The following is a 14,832-nucleotide window of genomic DNA, read 5'->3' on the forward strand; positions in this document are numbered from 1 at the left end:
GAGAGAGAAGCTAGCCACGTGGAACCCCAAAAGCAACAAGAAAAAAGAGGAAGAGTTTCACAGTACACAGTAAATGTCATTCTCCGTTATGAACTTTCACCTTGTTTTAATTTCGGTATTGATTTTATTCAGAGAAATTAACTTTTTCCACAATCCTGAATTGTTTCTCAGTGGTGAAGCAACATTTAGCCTGGTTAAGTTATCAGATATCAGAGAAAGAGAGAAAATGGAGGAGGAGGGAAGGAAGGAAGGAAGAGAGAAAGAGAGCAAGAGAGAGAGAAAGAGAGCGAGAGCGAGAGCGAGAGAGAGAGAGAGAGAGAGATTTGATCCTACAGAAGTGATCTTACCGAAAGCTATGCCTCATCACATTCATATTTGCGGTACATTGTAAATTTCCATCGTGCTGGGGGGGTCCCCTTTTCACTGTCTGTGTCTGTCCCCACCCTCTCAATCTTTCCCTTCAGTTTCAGATGACACACTTTTACTGAGCACACTTTATTATTTTTAATTTTTTTAATTTTATCCCTTTTTCACCCAATTTAGTATCCAATTATACCCAACCTAGTGTCCAATTATCCCCTGTCGCCTATTGTGTAGGATCGGCCGCACGCGCACCCCGTGGCCGGCAGCCCAGATGAGAGAGCCGATAGACTAGCTACCGGCCCCTCGAGCCCAACACTGTTATTCCGGCACCAGACGGGGGCGGTGTTGCGCGACGGATCCTTATCCGGAAATAGCCTATACCACCCTCGGGAGCGGCCGTCCAATATGCTGCTCCCCGTGGGCCCCGGCCATATCCGGGTCTGGCGAGACCGGGTTTCGATCCCAGTCCCCAGTGGGCAGCTTGCACCAGAGACTGATGCTTAGACCGCTGTGCCACCGCGGGGCCTTACTGAGCACACTTTTATTAAAATGTGATAGCTGAACAGAAACAACAGAGTGTGTATATAGGCCTATGTGATAAATGTCATGTGCTTGTCTTGGTTGATGGGAGTTGACAGACAAATTTCCCCAAGGGGATTCAATAAAATGGAAGACCTTACGATGACGGAAGGATTGAAGGAGATTGCTATAAAGGGTTGGGTTGATAGCACACAGTGTTGAAGTTCTCTTTTTCTTTTTGTCTGACAATAAAGTAAACTACACCATCCCTGGCATGACATGGTTGTTTCTGTTATGAATAATAACAATTCAGCAGAAAAATGTTAATCTTAATTGAGAAAGCAGGCAGATGTGAGTGAAGGGGGAACTACCTTGGCTCTTAAGAGAGGAATGATATGAGAGGGCTAGATGAGGTTGCTAGGCTATCACAGGGCAACATTGGAGGGACGTTTGATGCTAGCTGGGTCAATCCAGGGCATCGTATGCGAGAAATTAGGGTTTAGCGTGAAGGTGACAGTCATATAGAGGTTAGGGTCTGACTAAACCCTTTCGCTGTGAAATCCCTTGGTTGTCTCACTCCAACTGCCAATTAGACACCATCTTCATAATTCAGATAGTCAACTCAACACCAGCTTAACCTGATTCCCATAACTCCCTGGCCCCTCTGAAAATGAAGTCAATCACTTTCAGCTCATCCTCCCCCTGGTTCACCACTCCATGAAGCAGGCAGGCCGCCATCTTGAACAGTTGAGCAGAAAGTCTGGGCTCACTGTCCGCTCTGAAACCTTTCCCTTTACAATGACACTTTCCTGTTTTTCAAGGACAAGATTACCAAAATCAATACCCCCCCATGTCACTGATGACCTAATCGCGGCTGTCCCTGAAGAACGTCTCATCCACAACTACATGCTTCTGTGGATCCACCCCCCATCACTCTGAACCAGACTTGACTACTTGCTTTCTGCCCCTACCTCAATAGCATCTTCAACCAGGCAACTTGGTGTCATCAGGGTCAGGGTGTTGAGGGCCATGCACTCAGCTGATTCTGCTCACCAATAGAAAACACTTCATCCACCTGAATGGCGGGACCTCCGACACTGTTACTCAGGGCGTCCCTCAAGGCTCTGTACTCAGCCCCTTACTCTTCATCATCTACATACTCCCTCTTCTACAGATCCTCCGCAACCTGGACTTTAGGATCGCTGTTATGCAAAGGATATACAGATCTACGTCAGTACCAAATCCCTACTAAATCCTAGCCCATATTGAATCCTGGCTCTCAGCCATAAAGACCGGGATGCAACACAACTTTCTCAGACTCAACAGCTATGAAGCCGGAATCGAACCGGGGACCCTGCGGTTACATGGTCAGCGCTTAACCCGCTACGCCACCTAAGCGCCTAATGGGCCGTTTTCCCATTTCCTTCACCAGCCTCCTTCGCCAGCCTCCTTCACCAGCCTCTGCTGACTGCCACTCACTCCTTTTCAGTATCACCTCCTGTTCCCTCAATAAATGACAGATGGACGAGAGCTCAGCTGTCAGACTCCTCACCCACACCAAATCCTGGAATCAGTTGTTGAGAGGACATTCACCTGCACTGCCCCAGCCTCTGGAACTCACTCATCGCATCTATCATCCTTTAGAGCCAAGTTAAAAACCCACCTCTTCCAAAATGACATTCCCTAAATCTACTCCCTATTTGTTGTGAATTGTATGCCTGAGTTTTACGTTTAAGTCGTCTGTGTCTGATTGCTTTCTGTGTTCCTTGTCTTTGTCTTTATCTGTTCCTTTACCCGGGCTGCGCCCCGGGCCGATGTAAAAGTTGGATGGGGGGCGCATTATAAATGAAATTAACATAACATAACATAACATAACATCTATCCATGACTCTGAATTCATAACCATATTTCAATCCCGCCTCAAAACCCACCTGTTCTCCCTGACCTTTTCATAACCAACATATCACTTAAACTAGGCAATTTTCGTGTCATACAGTATGTATGCTATTTACATAGATTAGATCATATGTTATTTCCTCTAAAAAGCTTTTCTTCATCTCTACTAGACATATAGTAGTACTCTCCCCTTCTCGGGTGACTTTCCGTAAGAAGGGGAATTTGTGAATGAGTCACACAGACGCGTATATAAAAGGGACGCAGGCGCTCACATCTGTTACGAAGACGCTCATAAAGGAATACACTAACAGAGGAAGTGTGCTAGCTTGGCACCATGCGGGAGGAAGTTCATGACAGGTAATGTGTTGCTCTGTGAGACACAGACACTCTACATGATCCTCTACGGGCTATATTCTAACACATCTTGATGTCTTGACATCCTGTCAAGCCATGCAGATATAAAGTATCAGAATGCCGGGTTTGGGGCAGATCAAGTTTCTATGGCTTAATATCAGACTTGTGAAATAGCAGAAAACTATTGAGGTGTGCTTGACTTGGCTTGCTAATAAGATCATGTGCTCTGGTGTCTCATTGTACCATGGCTATAGTCTCAGCGATAATCTGTTAAATGATTGAGATTTATAGAATCATGTGTCATGATTCATATCTTAATGTATAATATCTAAATACCTGGATCTCATCTAAATGAGAATCTGGAATGTTTGTGTATGGTGGGCCACTAGTATGGGTTAAGATGACAGACTGAATTATATTTCTGATGAGTGGTTGCGAGGCCTTCAAGAGATTCAAACAGGTTCCAATTCCACCACTTTTCAATGTAGGCTGACTTCTTTTGAACCCAGGGCCCTGTTAGGAAATGTATTGTAAATTACTTAGATTATAGTAAAAGTTGTTCAACAATAATGTTGTATTTGGCATACAATAATGATGATGTAGACATAGTTCATGCCATAACTGCCTAATGTCTTTAAAAAAAATCTCTGGCACCTATATCAGACACCTATGTCAGGCAAGTAACAGGCACCTATGTCTGATGGCACAAAGGCACCACATACTAGACTGACATACTAACTAATCTTTGGATTTCTCCTAAGGTCTCCTAAGGTCTTCAACCCTCCGGTCTAACAGTGATGTATCTTTGCCACCTCCTACAGGCAGTTTCTTGTGTTGCAGCGGCTGTCTCCTTCCACAGAGCAGTGGTAGAACAAGCCAGTCCCAGGTGGAGTGGGGGAATCATGTCAGTAGGGTGAACCAACTCTTCCCAGGTCAGGGTTAATGCTAATCGTGATAGGGGTTGTGTTCCAAGAGACACCTATTACATTAGCATTGACCCCGCACTGGGGTCACACTGCTAAACCACAGAGCCAGCTACAGGGAATAATGAAACATCATGCTGATGAAAAACTAAAATGCACGCATGCACATACACAATCACACACACACACACACACACACACACACACACACACACACACACACACACACACACACACACACTATAACACATTGTGTGGTGTTAATGCTGTCCATGACTGGGGTCGTGGAAGTGATAACCCCCTGCGTAACAGCATTCACACCTAAACATCTTCCGTCTTCTCACCCCTATGGAAACCAGGAATTTAGAGCAAACGGGAACATTAAATCTTTTTGCATGATATTCACATGCATGGTGTGTCTTACATGGTGGTGCAAATAAGAATGCATAATGCATGTTTCTGTTATACACAGATAACCTACCGTACATGGTGAGTGTTATAGCTATGCCCAGCCATGAGTGTAATTACAGTAATTAAAGTAAATTGTGTGTAAATTGTCTTTTCATTTACTTATGGATTTTTTGGAATCTGTTTTGCAACCAACCAATAATAAGTCAAGACATCATATTGGAATTTTATTCAAGCATAGCTATGTGAAATTGCTACGACTACTACTACTACTACTACTACTACTACTACTACTACTACTACTACTACTACTACTACTACTACTACTACTACTACTACTACTACTACTACTACTACTACTATATGCATTTATTTTGTATAGCGCTTCTCAGTGTAGTCAAAGACACTACATTCCAGGGAGAGAACAAGAATAAATATATCCATAAAATGTAAAACAAAAGCACAGTCAGGAAAAATAACAATAGAAATAGTTTAAGATTAAAAGCAAGTTTAAGAAGATGGGTTTTGAAGATCGTTTGAATCGCGCAATTACAGTAAATTACTGTATATCTTCTATTATCAGCAGCCTCATATAATATTATTTATATTGAAAAAAATATGTAGGCCCTAAGTGCAAATATATTTTCCATGAAGATACTATAGCCACATCGCTCTGTCATTTTTGTCTTAGAGTGAAATAGGCTTATCTAAATCAAATGAATTTTGACTGAGGTTTTTGTGCAGGTAGATTGACAGATGCTGGCTCCTGAGAATGTTGTATTGGGCCATGTCACCATGCAATAGAGAACGATAATATGGGCGGATCCAGCTGACGACCTCAAATCAACTGTTCTTGTACTGTAAATTCAACCCTATCACCCCCCCCTCTCTGTTGTCATTGTCACTTTCATTACGCACGACAATACAGGCGCCAGGAGTTAACTGCTGGAATGAAACTGAATATTTGCAGCAGGAACCACTGGAATTATACGCAGTAATCGGTCATCTACTCGCCGCTGTAAAGTTAGAAAATATAGCGATGCAAAAGGAATCCGTATATTATCTTTTCGTCTTCTGATATTGAGAGTTCCCGACCAGTCGTGTGATGGGGAGTTCCACATGGAGTTTCAGTTTAGGAATTGTTATGATCGCTATCAGTCCATGTTCTGCCATCATTCTAGAATCCCTCTACTGGAATGCGTCAAATACAAAGTAAGTAGCCTATAGTAGCCTAAGTAAGTAGGTGCTGTAGTAATCATAATGTTGTATTCTTTTCCAAGTCACTAATTAGTTAAATGTACAACAGTGATCAATGTGAAAAAAGTGATTTCTTTAGTCTAAAACGCTCGATAACGGTGTGACAGCACTGTTGAATTTTCTAAATGTTTAATCTAGCCAACATTTGATGTCTCTAAACATCTGTGTAGCCTCTAGACAATTCTGGTAAATTGTGATTAACTAACGGATTAATTTATGAACATAAATCATCAAAGTATTTAATTAATTAATAAAAGGATGAATAACAAGTAAATTATGTAATGTCATTCTAAATATTATTATTTACAACTGTAATTGATGAATTATTATCAATGATAAACACTTCAATGGAGAAATGTATTAGTATGTAAGTACAAATCATGTGCATAAAAATGTACACCAATAATGTGAGAAGCTTTACAACACCAATATAAAAAAAACAATACCAGAAGCTGCATGTGCTGCATGTGTGGGTGTGCGTGTGCTTGTGTTGATAAAACCCAACCAAAGTTTCTTTTTAATATTCTACCAGCATCATAGTCATGAAACATTCACATTACCTCAACATATTATACACACACTTTTATTAGGAACACCAATGGTGTGGGGAATGTTTTCTTGGCACACTTTGGGCCCGTTAATACAAATCAATCATCGCTTGAATGCCACAGCCTATTTGTATTTTTTCTGACCATGTGCATCCACTCATGGCCACAAGGTACCCATCTTCTAATGACTACTTCCAGCATGATAATGCACCATGTCACAAAGCAAAAGTCCTCTCAAACTGTTTTCATGAACATGACAATGAGTTCAGTGTTCTTCAGTGGCCTTCCCAGTCACTGGATCGGAATCCAATAGAACACCGTTGGGGTGTAGTAGAATGGGAGATTCACAGCTTGAAAGTGCACCTGAAAAATCTCATCATGGACCAGAATCTCAAAGGAATGTTTCCAAGATGTTGTGGAAACAATGCCATGAAGAATTGAGGCTGTTTTGAGAGCAAAGGGAGGCCCTAGCTAGTATTAGTATAGTGTTCCTTATAAAGTGTTTGGTGAGTGTAAATATGACAGTTCTTGAATTGCAGGATTATGTTTAATAACAAGGTTCTGTTGTAGGCTTATTTTGGGTATAGGCTACTGGATCAAAAGGTGCTCTCGTTAGATGGCCCTCTTGTCATCCACCTGTTCTGGTGAAACCCAAGAGTCTTATGAACTGTGGATTATAATTAAGGATTATTCTATAAACTACCCTCAGATGTATTAGGCAATAAACATGACAGACGTTGTATAGACACTTTTCTCTCCGTCCTCTCTCCCAGATTCACTCCCAGACAGGGACATGTCCTGTTCCCCCAGATCGGGGACAAGATGGACATCGTGTGTCCCTGGGTGGGGGGTTCTGCTGTGGGGGGAAAGGCAGAGTTTTACCGTGTGTACCTGGTAACCCAGGACAAGTTGGACAGATGCAGTGTAGACAAGTCTGATACGCCACTGCTCAACTGTGACAAGCCAGACAGAGATGTCAAGTTCACATTCAAGTTCCAGGAGTTCAGCCCTAACCTCTGGGGGCTGGAGTTCCTCAAGGGGAGGGACTATTACATCACATGTGAGTACTGCTACTTGCACCGATTCCTAGAATTCTTGTTAGGGCCTTGTTATCGGAGGCCATGTTGGTCAACCACTGTCTCAGTGCCCAGCGTTGCGTGAGAGATCAAGTCTTACCATGTAACTTCCTCCTCTACCTCCATCAGCCCTGACAGTGCACTCGGCAGTGGTAGGCATTGTGATTATAAGAGCTTACATGCCCCAAATCACACACGGCTTTTAGCAGCATCGTGCAGATTTGACATGAACTTTTGTGGCAACCTAGCTTGTAGCCCACGAGACACTGTTATCTGACCTAAATGGTCCTAATGGGAATGTGTTTGTGAATGTGTGTGTTTGAGTTCATGGGGTTTTCCCCCGTGTTACTACTCAAGCTTGTGCTAGAAATTGTGTTAATTGTGGAGTAATGCTAATCATATGATTGTTAGCTACATTCATGAAATAACATTATAACAAAAATAAAATCTCACATCCATTCTGTCTAGTAAAACTAAACTGTTCACTGTTTGGTTACTTACACCATTTCTTTCTCTGTCTTTTTCCCTTGACTACACCAGCCACATCTACCGGCTCTTTGGAGGGTCTGGATAATACTAATGGAGGGGTGTGTGAAGCCAAATCCATGAAGCTGATTTTGAGGGTGGGCCAGAGTAAGTAGTGTGAGTGAGTGAAACATATTAGGGGCATGTGTGTGTGTTGTGTGTGTGTGTGTGTGTGTGTGTGTGTGTGTATGTGCGTCACACCAGAGGCCTCATTTATAGAAAGTACTTTGGATCAAATTTGATCTTACCCGTGGCGTACGTAGAAAACCACGTCAAAGTAGTGATTTATAACATTTCAACGTGAGTCAATTTGACCGTGGAAACGATCGTAGCTCTACGTCAGGTCTTGGCTACACACATTACCTACTGGTTATGCAGAGTTATTACAGGCATGTGAGCCGCAGTCAAACACGTTGCCTACTGTAATTCATGCGAAGTGAAAGTGAGAAAATGAGTTTAATTCAAGATTTATAGGGAACTGATGTTTATGATTGAACGTTTTTCTTCTTTGGTTTGTCTACCATTGTGTGAACTCGTCAAAGGTGCTGCTCAACACTTCAATCAAGCCTATTTAGAGCACTTGGCTTAATTAAGCCGCTATAATTGAGCCGCTATCACAGGGCGTAAATACAAAGCCCATTCACCTGTGTTCAATTTTAAGTATATTTGTTATTTATAGACGGACGACAGATTTACGCAATTTCAAACAAGCGCAGCCGTTTTATAAATAATGCTTACGTCCATTTACAAAAATTTGCTTACGTGCAAGTTAAAGATGACGTTCAAGGACATTTTTATAAATGAGGCCCCAGGTCAAATTTATTGATGAAGATTGGATATGGCACCTGTTGTCATACAGCCTTCAAGTAACAATGAAGGGGAGAACTACTGAAGTAAACCAGGGCTGTTTATAAGAGATGGGAAAGAGCGGGTGCTGAACTCTGAGTGACCACATCAATTGATGTGTGAACAACCACCCACACCAGTTAGTCACTTGTCCAAATTAGTTATAATATACATTCTCATGGTGGACTGCAGTGTGTGTGTGTGTGTGTGTGTGTGTGTGTGTGTGTGTGTGTGTGTGTAAGAGAGAGAGAGAGAGAGAGAGAGAGAGAGAGAGAGAGAGAGAGAGAGAGAGAGAGAGAGAGAGAGAGAGAGAGAGAGAGAGAGAGAGAGAGAGAGAGAGAGAGAGAGAGAGGGATGGGAGGGAGGCGGGGGTGGGGGCGGGGGCATGGTGTTGTTTTGTCTGGAATGCAATTAACTCCACTCTGGCTTAACTAGATGGCCGAATATTTTGTGTCAGCTCTGATCCAAATGTGAAGGATTAACCCATGAATTATCCCCCAATCCCCAATTTAAACCATAAGCAGCTTATTGCTGTTAGCAAGCTAAACCCAGCCTAATGTAACATGCACACATCGGTTTGGTGTGTGTAACCGTTTCACTGTAATACAATACCACGTGGTTACAATTCCCTGTGGTATGTCTTATAGGTGCTTCTGACCCTCCTTCAGCTCCTAAAGAGTCTCCCACCAGATACCCCCCTAAGCGGCCCAAGTCTAGAGGCAAGGACCCCTCCATCAATAACAACGATGAGAAGAATAATGTTGGTTTGTACTCTAAAGTAATGTATTGCTTTACAGCAATGATACAGTGTATCGTGAACACATCTGTTCATGTGTGTGTTCAAGACATACAGAGTATATCACCGACAGGTAATCACATGCACAAACAATGGTATTAAACCTACTGATTGATTATACCTGCTGTCGCTCATTCCTGCTTCTGAGAATAAACTACAACACTCCGTTTCTCTCACCCAGACACATCTCAGACAGGGGCCAAGACGGAGCCAGGGGAAGGGGTTGGAGACTCCCACGGAACCATCGTCTCAGAGGTGGGACTGTTTGTGGGCTTGGCCGCAGGTGGGCTCATCGTCATCATTGTCACCATCATCGCCGCCCTGCTGGTCATGCTGTGGCGGTGCCACCAGCACCACTGCCACCCAGAAGGACGGCAGTCGACCTCCGTGTCTCTCAACACGTTGGCGGGGACTAAACGGGGCAGCGGTGGTAGCAGCAGCAACAACGGCTCGGAGCCCAGTGACATCGTCTTCCCGATGCGGCCGTCTGAGAGTATCTTCTGTCGCCACTACGAACGAGTGAGCGGAGACTATGCACACCCGACGTACCTCGTACAGGAAATGCCCACAGAGAGCCCCACTAATGTCTACTACAAGGTCTGAGGGTTATATCATATGACCCCGCCCTCCTCTTTCAGGCCGGGGACATGCAGGGACATGTATTGCGGCTGTGTAATTGTTTATCCGGTGCTCACACACTCTGGAGCTGGTCTACCACCTGGACCTACAGTAGTATACCTGTGGACCTGGGGAGGCTGGTGTGTTTCCTCATTCCATCCCATGCATTACAATGAGCCTGTCCCTGGATTTCTTCCTCCACCAGCCTCTCCTGCTGTGTACACCTCTGCTGTGTCACATGGCTGTGGGTCCAGCTTTGTTGGCAGGACTGTTGGTTCTTCATAAACATGAGGACATCATGAGAGTTAGAGTTGAAACTCTTGAGAATGAAGGGAGGAGAGTACAGTTGCTGTGCCATCTCTTGTCTCATAAAAGCACACTAAAAGCACACTTTTTTTTAAAAAAGAAGACATCACCTGTTATGAACTATGTCTATGTGATGTTAATCTTGCATGGCAATTGTTAACCACTATCAGTTGCTGCTAAATGATGTACCTACTAAGTAATTTTTTATCTAAGAGTTTGAATTACGCATTTGACTATTGCAGCAAGTAAAATGCACTCAAAAATATCCAGAAGAATATTTTGTTTGCGGACACTTCAATCTATTTTTTCAGTGTGAAATACTTGAATAGCAAAGAATATGTTTCTGTGGCCAAAACGGTATAATTAAGTTATAATTACGCCTCCAATATTTTTGGGTGTCAAAAGTAAAAATCACTTTAATCCTGAGGGAATAAAATATTGTGGAAGTGGAAGTTGGTAATGCTTGATGTCGTTGATACATCTATGTTGACGTAGTGATGTAATATAGATATGACCTACTGTACCATACTATAACTGCTCAGCCAGAGGTCTATGAACAGGGATCTAGGACTGTAGTCTAGGGCTTTGCGTGCTGAGGGCATGAAGTTGCTGGGTCAGTTCAGTCATCACTGGGTCGGGGTGGAGAATGCCCCCTGGTGGCTGGTGATGACCATTTAATCAGTTCTACAGTTCTACATTTACAGTTATGACACTAATCGAGACACTGACATTTCTATTCAAACTGTTTGTTATTTCGAGTTGCTTCACGCGTCCACCTTGGCACTGGGAAAAATAAACTAGTTGCCAGCAGACTTGGGCCCCCCACCTCCAGACTTGCCCCCCCCCCTTCTCCAGTGAAGGAAATTAGTAATTAAAGCGTGTGTGTTTTTTCCATGAAACAAGATAGTCCATTACCCCTCTAATGGAACACTGGGGACGGTGTGATGATTCTGACTGTCATCCTATCTAGTGTGTACAGCACCAGAACCAATGTCTTACACTGATAATTACCCGGGACTCTAGCAATGACATCATACCAACATCTACAGTATCTGTCCTTTCAATTACAAATCAGAATAGAATTGACTAGAAGGACATTTATATTGCATCATAGAGTCAAACTTGGCACACAACAGACATTATGACAGATTTGTTTGCATGTTGAAATTGATAGCATAGCTCAATTATAAATGTGTTGAAATCGAAGCATTAAAAAAAAAAAAAAAAAATGTCAAATGATTAAATTAAATTAATTAATTAAATTAATTAATATTTTAAAACAATACAAATGACATGAGAGAAGCTGAATTTCACAGAGAAAATACATAGAAAAAAAGGATGTTTGAATAGGATTCAGAAACAATAGTGTATTAATAATACATGATCATTATTTAATAGTAATTCATTTATGTTGGATGCATTGCATCAAAGCAAGCAACACTAGGAACACATCATAAACATTCTTGGCGGAACGTAGTGTGGTTCCTCAGAGATGGCAGTTTGGTTTGACGTGTCCTTAAAGTTACTGTATGTTGAACTCAAGAGACTTAGCACTCCCGTGGCAGCGAGCGGGGCATCCATGGGCGAGGACGTTTCATGCTTCCCCAGCCACATCACGCCTCACATTATTTAAAACCTGTCAGCTTCCACCATGTGGCTTGTTTGTTACATTTCTCAGAGCAGGTTTTAATAACAAGACGAGTGATATGGAGCAGGTTATAATGGGAACCATAAAAAAACGTTTTAAACATTGTAATTGACATCAAACATATACAAACAGCAACATCTACAACACATTCCAAAGGTTGGGAGAAGGGTAAATCCTGGTTGGAAAAACAACATTACATGAAGACTCTACAGTGTAGACTCTACACTTTTACACATTCTTGTCCCCCAAAAGAAGAAGAACAAGTAGCAACACTTGTTTCTTGGTTCTTTCACAATGGAATGGAGCAGCTGTCTCTTTTGTGTGGAAAACATGGGGTCTGGGGGTGGGCTGCAGGGAAGGCTTAAGCCATATCTGACCCCTGTGAAGATGCACAGCCTAAAGGTCTCCCCCCCCTTCTAAAGGTCTCCCCCCCCCCCCCCCCCCTTCTAAAGGTCTCCCCCTCCCCCTTCTGCTGCTCACTGTGTGTGGGTGTTGGGGGGTTATGACTGAGCAGTGAGCACCCACTACAACCACATTCCCTGACACAGGAGCAGGGACTGGGAGTAGTGTCTTGAGGTTAACTTGAGGTTTTAAACCAGATAAATGCTACTTAATGTTCTTTAGTGAATATTGAGAACGGATAGGGCAGTCTCATCAGCACAGCAATGCATTCATAACTTGATAAAGGTATGCTCATTTCCTCTTTCATCCATCAGACTTGCAAAAGGAGTAGGCAGAGATTTAAAAACATGGGGTACAGTGCTTGGTTCAGTGCTTCCCTCAGCTGGCCAACTCACACCCTGCACCGTTCATCTATTTTGTGCCTGTCTGTTAAGCTGGCTGGTTGAGGCCTGAGAGATGGGGGGGTGTATCTCAACAATCAGAGCAACTTGAATTACGTGTGTGCAGCCTTTTGCTCAAAAGTTATCAACGTTTCATTTTCAGAGTCTCTTTTGACAATCTCTTAAGGAGCTGTTTTCAGTCATTAACAGAGCTGTTCTGAATGTGTCCAAGCGGCCTGTTCTGAGAGTGGATTGTTTTTTGCATTCGTTCTCAAGTTATATCAAAGTGTTGTTTTCTGCCTTTCTGGAGCACATTTTGACTTGTTGTTGAATGCTCCTATAATGTAACTCTAAATGAGTCAAAGCAATCAAAGCAACTTGAATTACGTGTGTGCAGCCCTTTGCTCAAAAGTAATCAACGTTTCATTTTCAGAGTCTCTTTTGACAATCTCTTAAGGAGCTGTTTTCAGTCATTAACAGAGCTGGGGCCTCATTTATAGAACGTGCTTAGATCAAATTTTGATCTTACCCGTGTCTAGTGTAATTCATGCAAGTGGCTCGTAAAATTAACGATGTTGTTATCAGCCGAGAAAATGAGTTTAATTCAAGATTTAAAAGGAACTGATGTTTATGATTGTATTTCAGTCTTCCTTTATATACCTCCGTAGCTGTCTATCTCCCCTTCAACATGCCTAGTGCGTTCCACAACGGACCTTGCCCGGCCATGCGCTAAATTATACTGGATTTTCTCCGGTGTCAGGGAGTGAGCAGTCATATAAGAATAAGACCACCTGATAAGAATAAGACCATTATATTATTACAGTATAAGCAGCACTCGAGTTGAGGGGGGATGGCATCCCCCCTGAAATAAAAACAGTCAAAATCGCCCCCTTCTTTCCATACTTTGTCATTTTATCAATGAACGTGGTATTACTGCTATTTCAAGGTGCGAGGGGGCACGCACACATGCAATGACATTTTTATCAAGTTACTGACACTGAAGTCACTGACGCTGAGGGGATGCTAAAATTGTCCTCTTATGATAAAATCCACCACCTCCCCTGATTTTCTTTTACAACTTGAGTAGAGTATAAGCATGTGCCTGGTTAGTTGTCATGATCAAACGTTACAAATGCAACTTACCGAGAAGCCACCCTACTCTGCCCTCTCCCACTTCCAGACGAACCCCTACCCTATATTATAGTGTTGTCTATTAAGTTATCTGTTGGCTGCTAAAAAGGAAGAATAGTTCTTGAGCAGTTTTAAGACTATTTATTCAGACAAGGCAGTTTACACAGCATATGGTCTTCTGGTCTGCAGATCAGGTCATCTGGGCGGGGGTCGCAGGAAGTCAAGAGAGCGAACAGATGTTGCCCAGGGGATTTATACTCTTTCATATGCAAATACCTTCACCCCTGGGCCAACCAAAAACAGAGGTCTGGTCAAGAAGATTCTACAACTTGTTCCTAGCCTCTTTAGCCAATAATGAACCTTTCCCTCGTTCTTTATCCTTATATGGTCATGGTCAGTGACCATGTGTGTGTGTGTGTTGGTCATCTGGCTAAAAAAGTGTGTGTGTGTGTGTGTGTGTGTGTGTGTGTGTGTGTGTGTGTGCGTGCGTGCGTGCGTGCGTGCGTGCGTGCGTGCGTGCGTGCGTGCGTGCGTGTGTGTGTGTGCGCGCGCGTGTGTGTTTACAAGCTGTCCTAAACCCCCATTTTCAGTAGAATCGTACAGAGCCAAAAGCAAGAATACAGGCCCATTATTATACAATTCATAGTAAAAAATATACTACATATTCCCCCCTCGGAACACCCAGAGGGTGCTCCGAAACTAAACGACCACAGAAAACAAAAACAAAAACACAAAACCCCACATACTGCAGCTAAGAAACCAAAAAACACAAACAACAACAGACAGAAAAACTACACCAACACACAACACAAGAAACATAATAACACAGACCAACC

The 14,832-nt window shown here is 42.8% G+C and overlaps 1 protein-coding gene across 1 annotated transcript; it reads left to right on the forward strand.

Moving 5' to 3' along the window:
* Window positions 1-5,607: 5,607 nt before the first annotated feature.
* LOC308153323 (ephrin-B2a-like) lies at window positions 5,608-10,114 on the forward strand (the record flags this gene model as incomplete). Its single annotated transcript, XM_080526427.1, has 5 exons — window positions 5,608-5,675; window positions 7,042-7,328; window positions 7,885-7,977; window positions 9,363-9,479; window positions 9,693-10,114. The coding sequence occupies 5 exons, from the start codon at window positions 5,608-5,610 to the stop codon at window positions 10,112-10,114; spliced, it is 987 nt and encodes a 328-aa protein (XP_080382553.1).
* Between the last annotated feature and the right edge of the window lie 4,718 nt (window positions 10,115-14,832).

This window comes from Nansenia antarctica (genome assembly GCF_963989245.1).
Source record: "Nansenia antarctica genome assembly, chromosome: 1".
NCBI classification, from domain to species: Eukaryota; Metazoa; Chordata; class Actinopteri; order Argentiniformes; family Microstomatidae; genus Nansenia; species Nansenia antarctica.